The sequence below is a fragment of the Chiloscyllium punctatum genome, chromosome 10, assembly GCF_047496795.1.
Source record: "Chiloscyllium punctatum isolate Juve2018m chromosome 10, sChiPun1.3, whole genome shotgun sequence".
NCBI classification, from domain to species: domain Eukaryota; kingdom Metazoa; phylum Chordata; class Chondrichthyes; order Orectolobiformes; family Hemiscylliidae; genus Chiloscyllium; species Chiloscyllium punctatum.
Window position 1 is genome coordinate 66,136,389 of NC_092748.1, and position 23,215 is coordinate 66,159,603.

Consider the following 23,215-nt stretch of genomic DNA (forward strand, 5'->3'; position numbering starts at 1 on the left):
TGTAGTTCAACAGTAGCAAGACGTTGTTATCTAGCTCAGTGCCTGTGAGAAATTCCACATCTAGCCCTTACTTCCATTAATGATTTTCTCTTGTTCACACTGATAGTATGCAACTTCACTGAGTTATAATGCCAACTGATTGTAGTTCTAGACAAGTCCTAGACATTCTTTTTTTCCTACTATTTGTTACAGAAACTCATGTTCAAACAACACCCCTATCTCACTGCTTTTGGTTTCTTGTTAAACTGACTCCTTACAGTTTTTGTCTCTGCAATTTGGTGGTGAGCCCTTTCCAAGTCTGCCGACATGAACTTTCCACAATCCTAAGAACCTGCGATTTCTCAGTGCTAATAACCTGCTGATTTCTAACCAAACCCTTTTGGAAGTTTCACCAATTTAACCTTTTTGTTGAGCAGACTTGTTCCCTGAAGTCTTGGAAGAGAAACTGACTTGCTTCTCACCTGAACTGTCAGCTAACTGAACAACACAAAAACTTGTTCAATCCTAGAATCTTTTAAAAAGAAACCTGCCATAAACCCAGAAGTATAAACTTCTTTCCATCATTAAGACAATGGGTCTGCATTGACCTACTTTCTGATAAATGGTAGATTTAGTCACTGTTCATACTTATATGTCTCTATTTTGAAATACAAATTCCAAAAATGATAATGAAGCTATATTATAGACCTTTCATTATAAATGTAATGCTTGTTTTGAGCCTAGTCTTTCAACTTTGTATCCAGCTTTTTACCAGATTTGTCTTATTTCATATTCACAGCAACATTCCCTGTGTAACTCACTTCCTCTGTTTGGAAACAGTTATGCCTTCATCACTCGTAGACAGTGCCCACTTTGCAAAGCTCTCAATCTCAACTCAGTATAAACTTTGCCAATTCCAGTACCACTTGACAACAAAAATTCCCGTCCATCTATTTTGCTGTATTTGCCCATTTCAATCAATTCCCCACTTGGTGTTGATTTCCTAGTCATCAAATTATTCCATGTCCTGTGCTTCTTCCTATCTGTGGAATTACTTGCCGCATGCATTGCAGTATTGTAACTCTGGTCCTTTGTTTGTGCAGGACCTTTGGCTATCGCTTGCTCAGTGCCACCCCCTACTACCTTATAATTCTTGCCCTTAAGCTCCCTACTCATCCTCTTTTCATTTTTAAAAGCCTCCATTAAAAGCCAATTGGTTTGGAAACTACTCCATCCTTTTTGTACTCTGTCTCAATGTAAAATCACATTGATTTCTTGCTCTTTTTGGTCATACAAACTTAAAGCTTGTTGAAAAGAGAGATATCTTGACAGAGTTGTTTGGCTTGTATTCATGACAAACCTTCAAGAATACCAAACTTTAAAAACGGCACTATAATTTAAACAATGGATTAAAAGGTTCTGAGTGATCCCAAGTGCTCTAATCGCTACACTACAAATCAATTTTAAGGTAATCAGTCAAACTCATAGCATGGCTAATTACACTTGCTAGAAACGACCTACATTCGTTTAAGCCTTTCGTGCAAAGAAAATGAATGTATTTAAGCCTTGTACCTATTTGAATTACAAGAGAGCTTTGTAACCATAGTTTTCCACTGCTTTCCCCATGGCCAATCAGAGTCAATTTGCTGTCCAGTTAACACCCTTTTCTCTTAAAGTTTAAATTGTGAAATTTGACATTGTTAAATTTGCATTGACGAATGCAAGATGAAAAGCTTTGACAATATATCTCTTTTTAGCAATATATATCAGTTGTCGAGTGGCACCTCTGTTCATTTTAGATTTTCTCTAGTTGCAAAAGTTGGGGGTAGTGTTTCTTGACTGTTTCTCAGTTAAACCATGTAAAGAATTTGGAAACATACTATTTGGAAGTTTTACCTTTATTTATGGGTAAATAGAGTAATTGTATTTGGAATACAAGTGGATGTCAGGATCTGTCAGTTACGAGTGCTCCAAGACTTACTTTCATGCAATGAAAGCAAAATGTAGCTGACTTTATGCATGATTTGTGGGTGTTGTGATCTAAAATCAAGGTTGTTGAAAACTTTGAATTTTCTTTTCTAAAATATTCAAAAATGTAATATTCCAATTTTATAAAAACATCAACAGTTTTTAGATAGTTTGCTTCATATAGCAGAATATAAATGTTGATAGCTCAACAAAGCTTGTAAAATTTGATTTGGAATGCAGAAGCAGTTTAGTAACCTAGCCAACTACAAAATGAGATGTGATCATTTTTTCAGCAGATAAACGTTTGTGCATAATCTGTGCTTTCCATTTCCTTGTAGCATTATGCTACTAAAATATTGCAACATAATATATTCTGTGCATTTGTTTACTGAGATAAGCTTTGTATCTGCATTTCCATTTCAAACTTTCTTACTAAACCATGAGTAACAGGAGCAGGAGTATGCCATTTGGCTCCTCAAGTCTGTGCTGCCATTTAACACGATCGTGGCTGGTCTACCCCCGGCCTAAACTCCTCTTTCATGCCAGCTCTGCATGGCCCTCAACTCAGTGACATTTCAAAGATCTATTTGCCTCCTCTGTAAATACTTAGTGATCTAGCCTCCACAGCTGTCTCGGGTAGAGACTGCATTTCAATTTTAAATGAATGTCTCTTATTCCGTAACTATGTCCTCTGAGTCGAAATTCCCCCACTAGTGAAAGCATCATAGCATCTACCCTGTCATGACCCCTCAAATTTTTATGGTTCAATCAGATAATTTCTCATTCTTCTAACACCTAAGGAATAAAAGCCTAACTTATTTAGCTATTCTCAGTAAGTCAACCCCTTCATCCAAAGAATCTGCTTAATGAATCTCTTTTGAACAGCTTCCAGCGCCAGTAATGTTTTGTTTGTTAAATTTGACTGGCTTTGCAGCATTTGTTTGTCTTAGCGTAAGGCAATTCCTGAAGTTCCATGACGGGCAATTTGATAAAAGTCAAGCATTTGAATTTTTTGTCATGGTTTGTGATACATTGTTTTCATTTTTGGGGAAAATTTGTAATAATTTATATCATGCTTTATTTTTCTTTTTATGTTATTATTCTTTCATCTTATTTTCTGCCCGTTTCTGGTTTCTTTTTCAGAATATGTCTTGAAATTTGATTCTCACACTCATCTGCAAGTTTAGAATGCAAAGATTTAAGTTATAAATATTTAATACATTTCAACTAATGTTTTTGTAGCCATCATTGAAATCCAGTCTGTTCTTCCATTCAGCGCTGTGTGCAGTAGGAAATGCTTAATCTACAAGGGACTGTGGAAAAATTAAAAACTCTCTTTATGCTGTCATCTAACAGCATGAAAAACACTATTAACAGAGTTTGTTTTCAAAGGAAATGTTTGCATGAACAATTAAAAATATAATATCATGGGGTTTTTTGGCGATTCTTAAATGCAGGATAGAAGACTTGAGTTCTTGGAACCAGTTTATCATCTTAACTTAGAGAAACCATAATGCATTGTGCTGGCTGATTTGGCATATGAAAATACTATTCTAATGCAGTAAGGAATATTCTAACGCAGCTGAGTGTTCTGGTTGATTGCTGTTGAGAGCATATTAGATACTACCTTCTCACTGAACTGTGACATTGCTAATTCAAGAAAATTTTATTGTGACATGGCAGCTGGAAGTCTCTAAAGTGAGTTACCCTGGATTTACCAACAGAGCTGGGGCTTTGTCTAGTAATCAGTGCTTTATTAGCTGTAATTTCCTGGGCCATTAAAGGATATCCAGTTGTCAATTCCATGTAAAAAGAGAATAATGTGATGGGATACCAAAATATTGGAGAATGCCCTTTAGAAGCATTCAATCTCACTTTTTTTCTTTGAGACTGGTGCAACAAGTAAACCAGAAAGTATTTGGGCCACTTGAGTTCACTATTGGTAAAAAACACTCGATTGTTGATAGAAGAAACAATAAATCTCTTTCGGGAGGAGCAGAAGAACTCCTTGAGTTTGAAGAGAGGTGAATTTGACTGCTCAGTTTATGTCATAGGGAGAGGAACCTCAAAGAAATGTTTCTCTGTCCACTGTAGGCAGCTAGTATTATATGACACCCTCTCACTCCAGAACTACAAATCAGCAAATCAAGATCTTCATTAATCTGACAAAGCTACAAGGTAGCACAGCGACCATTATTCCTTTTATTCCTTGAGCACTCTAGGCTTTGAGCCTAACTCTAACCCTAATCCTATTACAAATGCCCTGAAATGTAGGTATAACAGATAAACATAACACTGAGAGATGGAGGATATAGCACTTCCCCACATCTGTTCACAATAGACAAAGTTCTAAGGCAGCAAGCTCATATCTTCAAAACTGAAAATATAAAGGATAGCGTTCGATTTGATTTGCACCTGGACAGCACTTGCTGTCAAACAACAATTACAGAAACAACCAATTTAAGATTATCAGTGAGACTTGCTATTAGTGAGACTTGCAGTGAGGCTTATTTATGCTAGTTAGAAGCTTCATGTATTTCTATTCAGGAGCCTGTCCTCTGTGGGAAAAGGAATATATTCAACAAGCTGGCTCACACAAACTTCTCAAGGCGAGTTGGGGATTGGGAACAAATGCTAGGAAGGCAAGAAGTGCTTACATTCCAAGATCAAATTAAAAAACTTTGGCAATGATGCCAGGCTGTTTGACATTGGCTCCAGAGCGCTAGTCAGCAACAGCTGCCTCCTGGAGAAATGCCACAACAAAAAGGATCACCTCAGTTCTACAAGAATTTTGGAAAAGTAAGAACTGGCCACCTCTAGCAATGTAAAGCTCTATGAATTGAAGGAAGATATAATGATAGAAAGTGATAGCTTGTACTTATTTTGGAGTTTGTATTATAGGAGAATGTTGTATTGCTGAATTAATATGCAAATGGAATGTTCAGAAAAGGGTGGCACTGGTGACTATTGGTATGGTCAAGTAAAGAATATGAGGGCTGATTTTTTAAAAAATACTTCACAGTATGTGAGCACTGATGGCTAAGCCAGTAGCAGTTGCTGTACATCCTTAATTGTCCTTTGGGGTAGCACGTGACTCAACGGTTAGCACTGCTGCCTCACAGTACCAGGGACCTGGGTTCGATTCCAGCCTCAGGTGACTTTCTGTCTGTGTGGAGCTTGCACATTCTCCCCATGTCTGTGTGGGTTTCCTCCAGGTGCTCCGGTTTCCTTCTACAATCCAAAAATGTGCAGGTTGGGTGAATTAGCCATGCTAAATTGCCCACAGTGTTCAGGGATGTATAGGTGCATGAGTCAGGGGTAAATAAAGAGGAATGGGTCTGGGTGGGATACTCTTCGGAGGGTCGGTGTGGACTTGTTGGGCCGAAGGGTCTGTTTCCCCACAGTAGGTGATGGCACTGTCTGTGAACTGCTGCAGTCCATGTGCTTGAGAGACACTGCCAGTAATGTTAGAAAGTGAGTTCCAGGACTTTGATCCAACAATACTGAAGGAACAATTATAACTTCAAGTCAGGATGGTGTGTGGCTTGAATGGAAACTCGGAGTTGGTGGTAGTCCTGTGCATCTGCAGCCCTTGTGCATCTAGGTGGTGGACGGTGTTGGTTTGGTAGGCTCCATTGAAGGAGCCTTGGTAAGTTGATGTAGTGCATTCTCTAAATAGTAGAGTTCTGCTCCAAGTTTGAGCTTAAATTGAAAAGTATTTTGGTAATTTTAAAATGGGGTGAAATAGCTACGGGATCAGTCCAAATTTGTTACAGAGTTTGCAAACTATCTGTCTTCAGCCTGAAATCAGTAGAGTTTATGGCAAGAAGTGAAGACAATGACTTTGATTTCCCAAGAGTTTAATTCATTAAAGTACCAGATTTATTGAATTCAGTTTCCCAATTAATGAGAGTTTGTCATCAAGGAAGTTGATCTAGGTACATAATTATTGAGTCATCAAGGACACTAGTATCCATGCCCGTACGAAACTGAGGAGAGAGATTCATTGTGCCTCCCTAAAATTATCTTAAACTGTTAAAGGTTGATGAAGGTAATCAAAATATTTTATGTCCCAGTACAAAATGTGTAACGGTGCAAATCAATGCATTCAGTTTCTGAAGCAGAGATGGCATCCAGACTGAGGCATTTTCATTCTAAGACAGGGAATTATATTGTATACTGGATTTGTCTGTCTTCCTTGAAGTTTCTCACAACTTCCTTACAAAAAAAAAAGTCTTGATAGAGAATGGTCACTACATAATAACCTTTGGTCATGATCTGTTGCTATGCACAGTAAGAAGAGGAGATGTACTTGCAGCTTGGAGTGGCATTCGTCCGCTGGTATCTGATCCCAACTCAAAGAATACCCAGTCTATCTCTCGCAATCATGTTGTGACAGTGACTGACAGCAGACTGGTGACTATTGCAGGTATTATTTGAATCCACGGTACTTTGATTTTATTATTGGTTGAAGTCAATAAATATGAATTTTTCAAGCCAGTTTTGAAATTGTTGAATTGCACAATTCCTTTCTTCATTTACATTTAGCTTCCCCTTACATTTATCTGACATGTGACATATCAATCTTCATATTTTTCAATGCATTGTTTCTCTTTTGTTTACTCCTTTTTATTAGCAAAGAACATTTCATTTTATGAATTGCCATATGTTTCAAGTTATAGACAAAGGGAATGTATGGAATAGTGTGAAATAAATATAGAGATCTTCGTGTATGGAAATTGGCTTGGGTTTAATCAGGAATAAGGAAGAGTGGTTAGCAGCATAATGTATACTAGTGAGTACAGGAAAAGGAGAAATGATAGATGTCTAATGATCACACAAAAAAGATGAGAAGGATGCTGCCAGCTAATACCTGATGACCTTCTTAGTGAGAAAAGTAGCAATCCTGTTGTCTCTGACAAAATGGAGTTACAGCTCCACAAATGTATTTTATAGGTGGTAAATGGACCACTTATCGTAAAATGGCAGAAGACACGATAGATGTTGCTGTCAAAGCTTGTAACCTGGATTTTGCAGAACCATGCAAGACAGTTGGACTTCTACTAGAAGGATCCCATAAGTGGACTCCTACTCTTTACATTGCTTTGGTACAATACTATGGTCTAGGATCTGAGGTAAGCAATGTCAAGTGGTTAATGGATTAACAACTTAGTTGGTTTTAAACAAAAGACCCTTTTCTGCTGACTTTACAAAATGCAGCACTGAAGGGTAAAGTAAACTTTTCTTAAGTAGTGTCATTTGGAATTCTTGAATAATTTGCTAATCCATCTATTTCAGCTGTCTGATGCATCTCAGATGGAGTCGTAGAGCTGAATCCTTTTCTTTGGCTAAATCTAAGTTGCTTAGAGTTTATAGGAGGCTTCTTGCTGCTAAACCTAGCAAGTGTTTTCACCGTATCTTACTAAACTTGACTCATTAATTACCTACCCTGTCCTATGATGTATCTCTCATCCGATTTGACCTCATCTTACCATGCGTCCTTCCCACAATAATTCGCCACTCAGTAATTATCTGCTGAAACAATGTCATCCCTTCTGCCAACATCAGTTTTGAAAGACCACAGTGCAATTGGACAAGTGTTACAATCTGGTGTTGTTCCTCACTAGCAATGTAATCACACAACTGCCACAAAGCCATGCTGCCCATGGCATGTAGGCAAAATGGGTGTTACTACTTTGCACATAGAATGCTGTACTTCACCCTTGTCACTGTTTAAATACCAGGTCATCACTTTATCTGTCAATAACTGTATCCCATACGAATACCCTCTGAGTCACTGTTACTTTTTCCCATTATCCTCTGTAGCCCTGTAGTTTGACATCATTCATAGAAACATAGAAAATAGGAACTGGAGTAGGCCATTTGGCCCTTCGAGCCTGCATTGCCATTCAATATGATCATGGTTGATCATGCAATTCCAAACCCTCTTTCCACTTTCTAAGACTAATATCTAACTCCTCCTTGAAAATATGCAATGCTTTGACCTCAATTTGGTACAAACTTCCACTGACCCACCACTCTCTGGGTAAGAAATTTCTCCATATGTCATTCCTAAATAACTTACCCTGTATCCTTAGACTGTGATCCCAGCTCTGGACCCCATCATCACCAGAAACATCCTTCCTACACTTATTCTGTGTAGTCCTGTTCAAATTTTTAAAGTTTCTATGAGATCCTCCCCTTATTCTTCTAAACTCTCGTGAATATAGTTACAACTCATCCAATCTCTCTTCATACATCGTCCTCCCATCGCAGAAATCAGTCTGATAGACATTTGTTTCACTCCTTCCATAGCCAGACCATCCTTCCTCAGATAAAGCAACCAAAGTACACAATATTCTAGGTGTGGACTTACCTAGGCCCTGCACATTTGCAGCAAGACATCCCTACTTGTGTATTCGAAAGCCAGGTGAGGGGGAGCATCACACAGGAAAACAATCACACTGTTCACAAAACAAATGTGAGCCTTTATTTACAGAAAAGAAAAAGGAATTGAAATGAAGCTAACAGATTTTGAACTTTGCCCCATAATGGCAACCAGATTTGGTCATCATGACAGAATAACAGAGAAAGATTGTAAGTTGCATACAGTTGAATTTTCTCTGGCTCATAGTCCTGGGCACATCTGAATTCTGTCATGGACAACGGCAACTTTCTTTTCACCCCAGAGTCCTCGTCCTCATCGTCAAAGACTGCTGCCGTTGCCCCAGATTTTCTGCATCCAGTACATAGTCTCATTGCCTACTCCAATTGTGCAGAGCACAATCATTGGGATGGTGTGGCACACCTTGTCCAGACAGAACTGGAACCTTGTGCATCAGCATAATGTGTGCAATCATGAAAGTCAGCAAAGAGACACTATTCAAGCTGTTATTTAAAAAAATAGTTAAGTTAAATATTACATAAATCATGTAAATCCAGAGGTCCATTAGAAAATGTTTGCACATCCTAGTTCATCTCCAAGAAACATTGCTTCTTGTTAAATTCTTAAATTTTATCAGAGGCAGAGCTTTTCATTTTTTTGTCTCTTTGTCATATCCTCCACACGCATGCACACATATATATAATATAGAAAAGCTGGTTGAAGCGTGCATGTGTGTGGAGAGAAGAAAATTTATATAAGCAATAATTTCCACTGTAATTGTCCAGCAGGACAAAAATGTTTCAGTAAAATTATTGTACAATCACAAAGCAGCAACATATCTGTCCCCTCAATTAACTACTTTTAATTAGTCCCACTCCACATATTTCTCATAAACCTCTACAAAGAAAAAGTTCCTTAAATGCCTATGGATATTTGATTGTAGCTTGAAATCTCCATCATAATCTCTCTCATAACATACTCTCTTTTCTCTCTATCTCTCTTTCTCTCAAGTATACTCATTCAATCCCTCTCCTATATGGTGTTCCATTCATATATTCTCTTTCTCCCTCCCCTTTCTCATATAGTTTCTCAAACGAGCACTTTTCTTTTTCTTTTATACTCTTTGACCCTGTCACTCACTCACTCTCTCTTACTCTCAAGTTTTTCTCACGTTCATTCTCTTTCCCTATGACACATTTTAAGTCACATTTTGACTTACAATCTCACTCAGTCTCATGTGCAATTCCTCACAATCTTTCACAAATTCCCACACCCAATCTCATTCACAATCTCACATTGTCACTCACATACTCCATATGCTCCCACAAAACATTGTTCACAAGTATGTATGTTTGTTATTTATCTAGAATCAGAACCTAAGGGAAAAGAAAGCTCCAGAACCACATAGCATTAAGTAGAATGTCCCAGATAATTGTGTGCATATGAAAGAATTTTGTGAACAAAAGGCACTTAACACAAAAATACATTGTACATTTTAACTGTTTTTTAAAATAACGCTCTCATTCTTTAGGTTGCTCAACATCTTGCTTCTACTTATGGGGACAAAGCATTTCAGGTTGCCAGATTGGCTCAAGTTACTGGAAAGAGGTGGCCTATAGTTGGCAAGCGTTTGGTGGCTGAGTTCCCATATATTGAAGCAGAGGTATGAAATATTATTTTGCTAATGTTCACATTGATTAATGAATAGATTTGAAATAACCCTTGATAACTGTACAACAATCACCCCATGACTGCACACTGTCTCTTTTTCTGCATGGGTTTCCTCCGGGTGCTCCAGTTTTCTCCCACAATCACAAAGGTGTCCAGGTTAGGTGAATTGGCCATGCTAAATTGCCCATAGTGTTTAGGGATATATAGGTTAGGTGCATTAGTTGGGGGTAAATATAGGGTGGGGCAATGGGTCAGGGTGGGTTGCTCTTCGGAGGGTCAATGTGGACTTGTTGGGCCGAAGGGCCTGTTTCCACACTGTGGGGATTCTATGATTTTACGATTCTAATTAAGAGAGAGCTCTTATTTAGGGATGTGATTACTGAGGTATGTAAAATCTCGAGTAGTTTTCTCATTGAAGCAGTGAAGTTCTGAGCAGACCAGAAATTGGAGCATTCATCAGGGGCATGTCATTCTAAACATCCAATGTCGTCCAATGGAATTGACTGTCGCAAAAGACACACACACCCCCAAAGTGGTACATCAAGATGATTGACACAGTGTGGCAAAATGTTTAGCAGTTACATCAGGCTTGCACTCTAGCTTGGTTAGGGTTGCATCATTTGCCAAATTAGAACACAGTTGAGTTCACAGACTTCAAAGTTCAGGTTTTGTTGAAGTACTGACTTTGAAACAACTGGAAAAAATGTTGCCATCTATGGAATCAGGAACAATTAAGAAACTGCTTTTCACCATTTTCACGTGTTGTCAGGAGATAGAATGGCATGACCATGGATTTTAGACGTACTTTTTGTGTGGGTCTTCGATCAGAGTGCCCTATGCTCAAGGACAATATACCCAACACAGTAGACCCTGATTGAAGGCTCCCCAAAATCTCAAAAGAATAGTTTTAGGTCCTTTGCTTGGATTGCAGGCTTTGGCGCCCCATAACATTATGAGGATGTACTTGCTCTCATTTATCTGCCTACCCTGCCCTGGCAATGACTGTAAGAAGCAGACAGGTGAGACCTAGGGCAGTCCTCCCATTCTTACCCTACTTGGCTAACTAACGACCACTTCCCACCCAGCCACAATATTTAGGTCATGAGGAGGTGGTCACAGTTTGAGTGTGCCTGACAAGTTAAATCTGCTTGGGCCTTGGATGAAAAATGGGTGGCAGCCCACCAATCTCAGTGGTGGAGGGGGTCTTTGAGAATTGCCAACCAGTCAGATTGGCAGCAGCTTTCTGAGACAGGACTTCCTCTCCAGATGGAAACTGACAACCCACCTTCAACCAATTGATCATACACACAGCTATGCATGGCATTGTTTTTATTCCATCAAAGGTTGTGTTTGTCTTTTTTGATAGTGCAGCGCCCTACATTCCTGGCCTTGCTCTGCTGTGTGTACCTTTTCGGTTCTTCAATTTTGTCCAATCGCTTTTACTGAAAAACATTACATTTTACATCTCTGCATAAAAAATTAACACTTAACTTAAAGAAACTAATTCAGCTCCTTCAATGGCAATCTGTGAAGGGAATCTAACCAACAGGATAGATAAATGGAACTAATAATGTACTTGGGATTTCCAAAAGGCATTTAACAAAATACTGTACGAACCAGCAACACAAAAGATGAGGGCTTCGGTGAAATATTAGCTCAGAGAGAGGATTGATTAATGAACAGGAAGGATAAAGAGGATTTTCATCAACAGGCTTTTCTACTGGAGTTCAGCATGCATCAAGGCTTACCTTACCGTTCTCCCTGCCACTTTCCCAAACCAGCAGTGTAAGGTCATCAATAGAATGCCAGGTGGAGATGTCGGAAAAGTTTTAATGTCTCTCGAATCTAAAATAAAATTCAGTGCCTTCTGTGTAGGTCAAATATGCTCTGAAAGAGTATGCATGTACAGCTATTGATATCCTCGCCCGCCGTACACGTCTTGCATTTGTGAATGTGCAGGCTGCTGAAGAGGCCCTTCCACGGATCATAGAAATAATGGCTGCAGAATTAAACTGGAGTGAGAAACGGATGCAGGTAAACTACTTCATATTTTAATTTGTAAATTCTATATTATTAGATGACTGTAGCCAAACAAAATGCTAATAATTTCAGATGACACCCATAGATTTCTTTTGCATTGTTCCTTCATTTTTTACAGCAAGCTGAATATAATAACTGCATCCACACAAACCAAATATCTGCCCTTCTGAACATTTGCTGTAAAGAAGCCCTTGTTTTATTGAATGAATTATGGATTTGAAAATAAATAGAAGAGCCTGTATCAATACACTTTTAATAATAGTTTTATTCAAAGTAGGTCTAAATCCATTGAATCAAATGAACCAAGTGGGAATTTCAGTGCTGGGTTGCAAAAGTTAGGAATTGACTGACTGGACTTTTCTTCATTGAAATTGACCTGACTACTATGGAAATAATGGTTCTATTATCTGCAGAAAATGTTTGTTTAATGGATTTATTCTTGAATTATACTGAAGATACAGGATTTCTTTTAATGGGAAAACAAACTAAGGAAATACAGATATCTTGCTAAATTAATATTCATTTGCAGTTCTATTTTCTCACATAATATCACTTAAACAGTGCTTGTTTAAGACCTGTCTGTAGGTTTTTCAAAAAGCTTCCTTTTATAATTGTTAACTACTCATTAAATTGCACCATGGATTTTAAACAATATTTAAGTTACATGGTATAGATTTGATTTGATTTGAACTTTTCATCATATAAAGTGATAAATATGACTTCTTTTATAATTTAAGTCCTATTTATTATTCTATTATATTGTTTATTTCTAACACACTGAACTTAGTTCTCATTGCAAATATTTAGGATGAATTGGCGGCTGTTCAAGACTTTCTGTACCATGAAATGGGCTACAAGGCTCGATTTGATCAACTAAAAAACACAGAAATAAGCCTGTCACCTTTAGAAGTGGATAAGTAAAATATATTTTCTTTACATTTTACTTTTTCTCCTCCACACTGTCCTCGTTCTGCTACTTGAGTTTTTGTTTTTAAATGTTGGCTTCTTCAAGTTGGTGTACTTGCTTTTCCAGGTACACAAAAAGGTTTCAGAAATTTGATGAGGGTCAGAAGGGTTTTATCACAATGCCTGATGTTCAACGTGTATTAGAGGTAAGGCAATTCTTAACCACCACTGTTGTAATTAAAAGTTAGTCTCGCACTTTTTTTCCAAGTAGAATTATTTACAGAAATTATGAAAGCAGTCATATTTCATCATTTATTTCAGCACATTTTTAACTGTTCCACTTAATTAAGTAACGAAAAATAATATGTAACTTCAAACTGTTATAACAGACCTCTTACAATAAATATTTAATCCCAGTAGAAACTGTTATCACTGCATAGCAGAAAAGCTCATGCAACAATGAGATAAACCCTTTATATTCACAGCAAAGTAGTTTATACTTTGGTAACAATGATGCAATTTAAAATAACAAACTATTTGATTTTTGTTTGTCTTTTATCTAGAGTATTGGTTATCAGGTGCATGAACAGACTCTCTATGAAATCTTACATGAAGTTGACATAAATAAGAATGGGCAGGTAGAACTAATTGAATTCTTACAGGTTGGTATCTATCTTTCCCATAAACCTTAAAGGGAATGATGGTGTAATTTGGAAATCATTTAAATTGCTTAGATTATTTACCAAGATTTCCCCTTTGAATAAAGAGGACTGTTCAGTTTTTTTTTGGCATTAATTTATTTTGTGTGGAAGATAAAATTGAGATTCTCGGTCTGCTTATTTAACTTTGTCCTCGAGCATTTGAGTTTATTTTTCCTCTGAAAGTAGAGTTTATTTTTGTAGATCTTGTCCTGGATAGGTATTTCAAATATCTGCCAGGTCTTTCCTTTATGGTGACAGTGATGAATGCAGAACATAAGATAAATTATTGCAAGGGATTTTGATCAATGTCAGGTCTTTCTTCGCTGTGTCAATTTAAACAAACAAGATCAAGGCAAAGGAAATGGTAATTGTCCTTCTTCAGATGAGTTGTAGATAACGGCATTGTGGTAGAACACTGCAGATATTTTACCTTTTGCATCCAGCCTGATTTTTTAATTAATGTTTATTTGAATGTAATAATAGTGAGTATCTCAAATGTGTAAATAAACTGTTGTAATTTATTTCTTCTGCCAGGCAGTTATACAGATTATAGAATGTAATCATTAAATTGTAGTTTCAATAAATAGAAATTGATGTGCACAGGAATGTGATGATGATGTCCATGTGTTAAAATCAGAATATTAATGTTCAGGATAAACATAGTTATTAATTATTTGTCCAATTCAAACACTAATTTAAGTTTAGTGGTCAAAAAATTAAAACCTACACATTAAAAGTCTAGAAACAGAATATTTAACTTTAAATCTCCTCATTGTTGATGAGACTTAACGTTTGATGTTTTAATTCACTGATAGCAACATCAATATCCTTCTGCAATGGAAGTTGTGTAATGCTACGATTGTAGTTGTCTTAATAGATACTTTAGAACAGAAGGTGGAATTTAATGTGGGTCTAAGTGATGAGCAGGATTTGTGGCAGAATTGGATAAGAGGTCCAGACAGGCCCTTCTCTACATCTGGAGAATATCACTCCATCTTTTATCCTCTTGATATGCGGCGCAGTCAGTTTCTTGCTAGGTAGCAATGATTTGCATCTTAAAGGGAATTATCGTTTCTTAAAGCCCTTGTTAACAGCCCAACTTTCCTTAGTAATATTCAGCATTCTTTCCTTACCAAATGTAAGATGACTGCTCACATGACGGCTGGAGGAAGAGCGCCTCATCTTCCGCCTAGGAACCCTCCAACCACAAGGGATGAGCTCAGATTTCTCCAGTTTCCTCATTTCCCCTTCCCCCACCTTGTCTCAGTCCCAAACCTCGAACTCAGCGCTACCTTCCTAACCTGCAATCTTCTTCCTGACCTCTCCGCCCCCACCCCCACTCCGGCCTATCACCCTCACCTTTACCTCCTTCCACCTATCGCATTTCCAACGCCCCTCCCCCAAGTCCCTCCTCCCTACCTTTTATCTTAGCCTGCTTGGCATACCTTCCTCATTCCTGAAGAAGGGCTCGAAACATCGATTCTCCTGCTCCTTGGATGCTGCCTGACCTGCTGCGCTTTTCCAGCAACACATTTTCAGTTCTTACCAAATGTGCCAACCAAACTGATGTTGAGAAAACTTGCGTGGAAGTCAGAGTGGGTACCTGGCAGATTCAGCTCACTGCTCCACCCTAAGGACTTCCATGTAGTATCTGATCAAAATGCATCTCAGGCCAAGATCGATGGGCACTAACACGATTCAATCCTTGTTGCAGTAAAATTAATAAAACTCAAATTTAGAAGCAAGTCAATCAAATTTATTAGATCAAAAGCTTTTGGGAGGGGCAGCATGTTTCTGAGCCTAACCGCGGGACTTGACCGCACTGTCTCTCCCAGAACAACAGGAACAGCAGTTTTTATAGTCTGGATGACGTGTACAAAAAAAGCCTGCACAAGTTGGTTTCTTGTGTTTTGCGCATGTGCACACAATGATTGCTGTTTCCAGGAATGGCGTACTACGCCATTGTATTCTGCGCATGCGCATACGCATGCAGTGATTGCTATTTCCAGAAACGTGTGTTCTGTGCGTGCACATACGCACACAGAGATTACTGTTTCCGGGAATGGTGTTCTGCAAGTATTTCTTCTTTAGTTAGTTTCTGTTTTCAGTCCCCCCTTGCGGTCTGAGACATGCGGAAGCATAATGATCAGATCACCTACATCCAGTAATTATCAGTGGGACCAGAAAGAGGGTAATTCCCAGGCAACTCAACGTGGAGGCTAGCACCCAGCATAATTCTCGCTGTCAAAACTTTACAACATGAGTTAAAAACAGCCATAACCACACAACAAACGATTACAATAACAATGAACATGATGAAGGCATGCAAAAGGTACGAGCCCCAAGATCCGCCTTGTAGCCATCCCAGCCACTCTGGGGGATCATAATCATGAAACTGTTTCCCTTCCTTCTGGATTTTTTCAGCTCCTAGGCAGATGTGATCCACTCAGTTAGTTATTTTGTCCAAGGTGTCCAGAATGTACGTGCAGCACTCAGGGCTAATAACAGCACAGGTGCCACCTTGTGCAGTTAACAAATTGTCAAAGGCCAAACGGTTCTGCAAGACAACAGTATGGGTGGCAATAACCTCAGCCGACACTTCGGAGATGGCCATGCTAACAGCTGCAAAGCCATTGGCAATCTCATTAGCCAGCCTTTCCAAGGTCGAGGCCATATTGATCAGTTCCCTAGCAGCCTTAGCAGTCCCACAGGCGGGAAGGTGATCATAAAGAATTGCTCAGTCTCAGTGATGGACCATTTGGATTGAAGTAGGTGTATATTGGTCATGAAGGCGAAGGGAACTGTAATGGAGAACAAAAGGGACCAGATAGCAAGGTATGCAGACCAATTTGGAGGGAGGCAAGGGTAGGCCTTGAGATCAAACGGACAAAATAAGTACCATTGTAAGTCCTCAGGTAATTTTACCTGTTGTCATATTGGCAACTTCAAGGCTCAGAATCCTTCCAGAAAGAAATGATCGGTGGCCGGACATGGTAAGGAGCAGGGAATGGGAACATTTACCGGGTCCAGCATTCCACCCTGATGTATGATTACATTTAAAACAAATAGTCCCCGTGGGCATTCGTTCACTTGTGATGTTTGTGAAGGACAGAGCTGGGGGTGTATGTGAAAGGTTGTAGTGAGGCAGGAACCAGGCTTTATAGTTTTGCATGTTATAACCTACAGTCTCCCAGGTGACCTTATCATTGGCCTAAATGGTCAGGGTCTTGCACGAATGACTTGTGAGATTCTCTGTCAGACCCCCCCAACAAATGGATAATTGTGAGGATTGGTCCTGGTCTAACCACCATTCCTAATTTATTAAACGGAAAGGGTCTCAGGGGAATCCCCCGACTAGAGTGTGAGGGGATTCAAGTACAGACCCATCATTTAGAGATATTATTTTGCTGCGTGTGCATATAGGTAAGTATTAACATGTAACCTGTACCTACTCCGGTGAACAGTACCTAGGTCGCACAATTCCTTCAGTGCTCTGCCCCAGTGGGTACTAGGCACAGGCAAAAATGAACAGAAACATCTTGGAGCTTACCGAATGGAGCTATACAATAGTCCAAAGGCTGTACCGTCCGCATGCAACAGCCCACACTCTTGGTCCATTCACAACAACCGCGCGCACACAAACAATGTCAGCAGGCCTCAAGAGGAGTCAGGCTGAAATGAAAGCAAAGGGTGAGGATCATCAAACAATGTCTGTATATTTCTTCAGTTGTGACCAGTGTTTCCAGACCCCTGACCCCCGTGTGTCAATACAGGTGCATGTGTCACCGCTAATGATAACTTCACAGGGAGTATTCCACTTAGGGATGAAGCCAGGTTTAATGGGTAGAGTCTTAACCATAACTTTACTGTCCACCGACAGGACCTCTGGACAATCCTCCAATTGCCTGTGTTCATCCTGCCCCTCCTGTTTGTCCCTGTTTTCTGCATTTCCTTCAACTGGGTGCTCAGTTCGAGCACATAGAATATGTTGCTATCAAGGTGAGGGTCAACATCGGCATCCCCCATGATGATGGACCTGGGCAGTTACGTTGCCGTTCCTGTCATCGACTCATAAGGGGTCAAACCAGACGCCCAGCTGGTGGTGGACTAGAGTTGCATGAGTATAGCAGGCAGAACCACAGTCTGGTGTTTGTCAGAGTCCTGCATGGCCTTAGCAAGGAAGGTTTAAGAGTTCTGTTCATTTGCTCCACCATGCCAGAATGTGGAATTTCTGTTTAATGCCCATCAGTTGACATATGGTTTTTCCAACTCATCCAGTATAATGGTCCCCTGGTCAGAGTCAATCTGGGATGGCACGCCCCACCTGGGAATCACCTCCTCAGCTAAAATCCTTGCCACAGTGTTAGCTGAGCTGTTCTGGGTAGAGTAGGCCTTAACCCATGTGGTGATTTGGTCAGTAATCACAAAGCTATATGTCTTCCCATGTGTTTGGGGAAGAGGTCCCATAAAATCTATCTGTACATGTTCCTCGGGCTCCTTTGGGTGTGGCTGGTGCCCCATTCTAATTTTAATCGGCCTGCCTGGGTTCTGCTGGGGACATGTCACACAGCGGTGACAGAATCAAGCTATGTCTTTGTTCGTGCCCTTCCATCACCATTCCTTCCTGATGCTGGTTATCATAACATCACGCCCCATATGGGAAATGCCATGGTGTAATTTTGGAACGACCCTGTTTAGGGCTGTATAACCAATTGTGAGGTGGTAACTTCTGTCAGGTTTACTGACCGGCCATGTGGGGGAATTAGTAATGCTCGTAGTGTCTTGCAGAATTCCCCTGTCCACTAATCTTTTCACAATTTCCACAACCGCCCTTCTGGCTTAAGGTTTTATGGGGTATTGGTGGTGCAGTTTGTGTTCTGGACCCTCCACGGCCATGGGGTAGATTTTAATCAAGCCTGTATCTAACTTAGTCTTCGCCCATTCCCCTGGGACAGAGGTGTACATGGCACCAAAGCTATTATTGTCTAGCTGCCAATCGTGTCCCATAGAGGAGGCAGCTTGGACAGTGCTCAAGTGGCTCACATAAGTCCCCATTTTTTCCTTTCTCCCATCGGGTCAAGGCCAGATTAATTCACCCTTTCCAAAATCTATAAGAACTTTGTACTCCTTCATTCAATCATTTCCCATAATAGTTCCTTTATTATTTTTACAAGAGTGGTCTCACTCAAGTACGCAGGGGTTCATTGTCCATTAATCCCCTTCACAAAAATCATTTTTTTTAGTTGTGGGCAGGAGTAGGTCATTAATAGATATGGAGGCTCCCATGTCCACTAGCATCTCACACTGTCTGCCCCTTTTGCCCCTGTCAGCAATTTTGTTAGTCTGGATGATGTGTACAAAACAATCCTGCGAAAACTGGTTTCTTATGTTCTGCACACACAGAGATTGCTGTTTCCAGAAACAGCGTACCACCCCGTTGTGTTCTGCAAGTATTTCTTCTTCGTTAGTTGGTTTCTGTTTTCAATCCTCATCCACAGACATTGGCACCTGGCATTTGCCAGTCCCTCATGATTAGCATGGCATCTCTTCAATTCACTTGCAGGCTGCTTAGGAAACCCAGATCTGTATTATATGGTGCTGTAGCATCTAGCATTGAAAGGTTGCAACAGACACTTTGCTCAGGTACAGGCACCCAGCTCCTCTATTGGACCATGTGAAATCTCAGGGATGCTCACTTGCTCTCTTCCTGCTCACTCACTTAGCACCTACTGTGTGTTTACAGCCTTCCTTCATTGCCTTGCTGTGCATGTCAACACATTGGCATTTCAGCCAGAGCCAGAGACTATCAGTATTGCTGTATTGATATGCTCTTTAGTGCACACACACACAGTCATCATTGTCAGTAGGAATCAGCAAAGTAGGATGCACCAACTTTCTACATGTCCCAAACCTTTTACAGGCATCCATAAGGGTCCTACTGCCCTCAAATCTTCAAGCTTGTTCAGCTGGTAATGATGGTACAATCCTATTTTCTGATGAAGTTCCTGGGGATGTAATTGTCAACAAAGGAGAAGCCATAAGCTAATGCAAATATGGCAATATTAGCACTACCTATAGAAAGAGAATTCCTTGCTCTAAACTAAGTAAAGAACTCATCTCTTTATCTCCTTTCGTGATCTTTTCATCAACTGATTTATTCCTGGAGATGGTTTTGAATAGCTTTTTCATTGTCAAGGCAAGGTTCTTGATACGAGTTTTATTTTCTCAAGCTAATGCTTTAACCCTTCCCCAGTGTGCAGCGTGGAAGAACATGTGAATGAGCATTTTGCTTTGTTGGCTTTCTCTTCATGAGATTGTAATTGTTTGAGTCCTGCAGATTCATCTCTAGAACTAACTTTCCTAAATTGATTTTCATTATCCTTGCAAGCAGGTCATCCTCAGTGTCACTGCATAGGATCCAGCTGTTTTGTGAAGCTGCTATCCCAGTGAAACCACTGTTTTTCCTTCTGAATAGATGATCAGGGAGAACATACTTGCTACATGTCCTCCAGAAGACTGTGGAGATTGATTCTATTGTGTGAAAGAAATGGTAGGAGTGGATTGTAGGAATTAGATGGAAGCTGAAAATAGATCGTGTTGAACGATTTGTGGGAAGATCAAACGTGCGGGGAGATGTAGAACAAAGGGTAAACTGAAGCAATACTCTGACAATAGCTACTGAGAATGTACATAAGGAGCTATGATCACACAGATTGATACCTGCTCTGTCACATTTCTGTATGTAGTTATAGTTCATAAGTGTTAATGCTTCGCAAATGTCTCACATTCACTCTGTCTTTATTTCCTACACAGTGCTGATGATAATCTCGCATTATCCTCATTTTTCTTCATGGTTGTACAAAGTTTTGGATTCAAACAAACAGTACAATGGGGTTTTACTTTAAGGGAGTGAATATGGTTTCTGGAGTAATCCATAAAGATCTGCAGACTTGCTTACAAGTTCAGCATTAGCATCTGGCAGTTTCTTTAGAGAAGTCCCTTTGGCAATGGGAAGAAATAGCTATTGTAAGTAATTCTTCGGATACCATATATACTCGTGTATAGGTTGATCTCTTAAATAAATCAATTCCTTTTTGGCCAAAAAAACTTGTATTTTTCATATACCTCATGTATAAATTGACCCTAGTTTTCAGGGCTCTCTTCCTGACCATGTATGTAGCCTTAAAGGGCATGATTTGCACATTTTTTGATTCAAATGCAATACCTGTGTCATCACATGTTATACGCACCAGTATATTTGTGCAACGTGATTTTCAAATCGTTAAATTGAATGTCGATAAGTATATATTTATTTATGTAATATTTACGTACATATATTTGACCTGCAAACGCAAATATCTACGGTACCTTATGGCAGCCTTCAACCTTGTCTTCCTGCTGTTTCCTCACTTTCTTAAAAGTAGATGTCACGTACAGTTGTGCTGTGAAGTTATTGTAAAACTCCCCCAATTTTTTTCTGATAAAGTAGCATCATGAAGAAACAAGTAAACAGCGCACTTTAAACTAAAAGTTATTGAAGGTGCAGAGAAGAACAACAATAGCGTGGCTACAAGGGAGTTCTTTGTTTCTAGAAAACTTGTTCAAAATTGGAGGAAAAAAGCTACACAGTTAAAGGCTATGCCAAAACAGAAGTATGCCAACTGAGGAAAGTTGAACAAGTGGCCACAAGGTTTGCTGACTGGGAAATTCAGTATCGTCAGAACGGGAGCATAGTGACTTGACAATGTATAAGTATGTGCACCAGAAAAGAAGCAAAAAAAATGGATTCATTGATTTCAAAGCAAGTGCTGGATGGCACAGTAGGTTTACGAAAAGGTATGATTTAGTGCTTAGACAGAAAGCCAAGATTGCTCAATGTCTACCATTAGAATGTAATGACAAGTCAATAGAGTTCCAACGCTTTGTAATCAGAACATAAGAACAGAAGAACCAGAAGCAGGAGTAAGCAGTTTGGCCCTTCGGGTCTGCACTGCCATTCAATAAGATCATGGCCAATCTTTTTGTGGACTCAGCTCCACTTACCCACATTCTGACTATATCCCTTAATTCCTTTATTTTTCAAAAAAGTATCTCCCTTAGCTTTAAAAGCGATTACTGAAGTAGCATCAACTACTTCCCTGGCCAAGGAATTCCATTGAGTAACAATCCTCTGGGTGAAGAAATTCCTTCTCAGTTCAATTCTAAACCTGCTTCCTCTAATCTTGAGGCCATGCCCTCTTGTCTTAGTCTCGCCCACCAGTGGAAATATCCTATCTATTTCCATTTTATGGATTCTCTTCATATGTTTATATGTTTCTATAATGTCCACCCCCATTCTTCTGAATTCCATTGAATGTAATCCCAATCTACTCAGTCTCTCCTCATAAGCCAACCCCCTTAACTCCAGAATCAACTAATGAACCTCCTCTGCACCCAATCCAGTGCCAGTATATCCTTTTCTTTAGTAAGGAGACCAAATCTACACACAGTCCTCCAGGTGTGGCCTCACCAGCACCTTGTATAGCTGTAACATTACTCTCTGCTTTTAACCTCAACCTCTTTTGCAATGAAGGACAAAATTCCATTTGCCTTCCTAATTACTTGTTGTACCTGCAGACCAACCTTCTATGATTCATGCACAAGGATACCCAGGTCCTTCTGCAAATCAGCATGCTGCAACTTTTTACCATTCATGTAATCTATTTTGCTGTTATTCCTACCAAAATGTGTGACTTTACATTTACTAACATTGTCTTCCATCTGCCAGACCTTTGCCCACTCACTCAATGTATATATGTTCCTCTGCAAAGTTTCACAGTGCATACTTTGCTCTGCCACTCATCTTAGTGTCATCGGCAAATTTTGACACTGTACTCGTGGTCCCCAACTCCAAATCATGTATATAAATTGTAAATAATTGTAGTCCCAACACCGATCTCTGAGTCATCGATCCAGAAGCTGGAAGAAAAATGGGTAAAGGTTCGCATGCGTTGGCAATATGGACAAAACCTCAATGAACTTTGATACACCAGGGAACAGAACTGTGGACAAGATTGGAGCAAAAACAATTTTGGTTAAGACTACTGGTCATGAAAGGAGTCAATTCACTTTGGTACTTGGTTGTATGGCAGATGGAACAAAGTTAAAGCCAATGGTGATATTTAAGCAGAAAATCTGCCCAAACAGAAATTTCCAAAAGGCATTGTTGTCCTCATCGATGAAAAAGGGCGGATGGATGAAGGTGGCTGCATTAATTGGATTAGGGAGGGCTAGAATATGCGACCAGGTGAACTTAGAAAGGAAAAAAAGCTTTCTGGTTTGGGATGTGTTCAGATCACACATAGTGAAAAGTGTTGTCAGTGAACTTTGAGCTAACAATACTGACATTGCAATGATTCCTGGAGGCTGTACAAGCATAATGCAGCCACTAGATGTTAGCATCAATAAACCTTTTAAGGACTCAGTACGGAAGAATTGGGACATTTGGATGCAAGAAGGAGAAAAAAGCTTCACAAAGGGTGGCAACATGTATGCGCCATTACTTGCAACTGTATGTAAGTGGATT

General features: G+C 39.6%; 1 protein-coding gene across 4 annotated transcripts in view; it reads left to right on the top strand.

Moving 5' to 3' along the window:
• Positions 1-23,215, top strand: part of gpd2 (glycerol-3-phosphate dehydrogenase 2 (mitochondrial)) — a 120,804-nt gene that overhangs the window by 93,526 nt on the left and 4,063 nt on the right. For all 4 annotated transcript variants that reach the window (XM_072579373.1, XM_072579372.1, XM_072579374.1 and 1 more), the window contains 7 exons: positions 6,242-6,376; positions 6,904-7,082; positions 9,864-9,995; positions 11,879-12,037; positions 12,851-12,960; positions 13,077-13,155; positions 13,513-13,611. In XM_072579373.1, the coding sequence (XP_072435474.1) occupies positions 6,242-6,376; positions 6,904-7,082; positions 9,864-9,995; positions 11,879-12,037; positions 12,851-12,960; positions 13,077-13,155; positions 13,513-13,611 (893 nt within the window). The remainder of the gene's footprint in view (positions 1-6,241; positions 6,377-6,903; positions 7,083-9,863; positions 9,996-11,878; positions 12,038-12,850; positions 12,961-13,076; positions 13,156-13,512; positions 13,612-23,215) is intronic.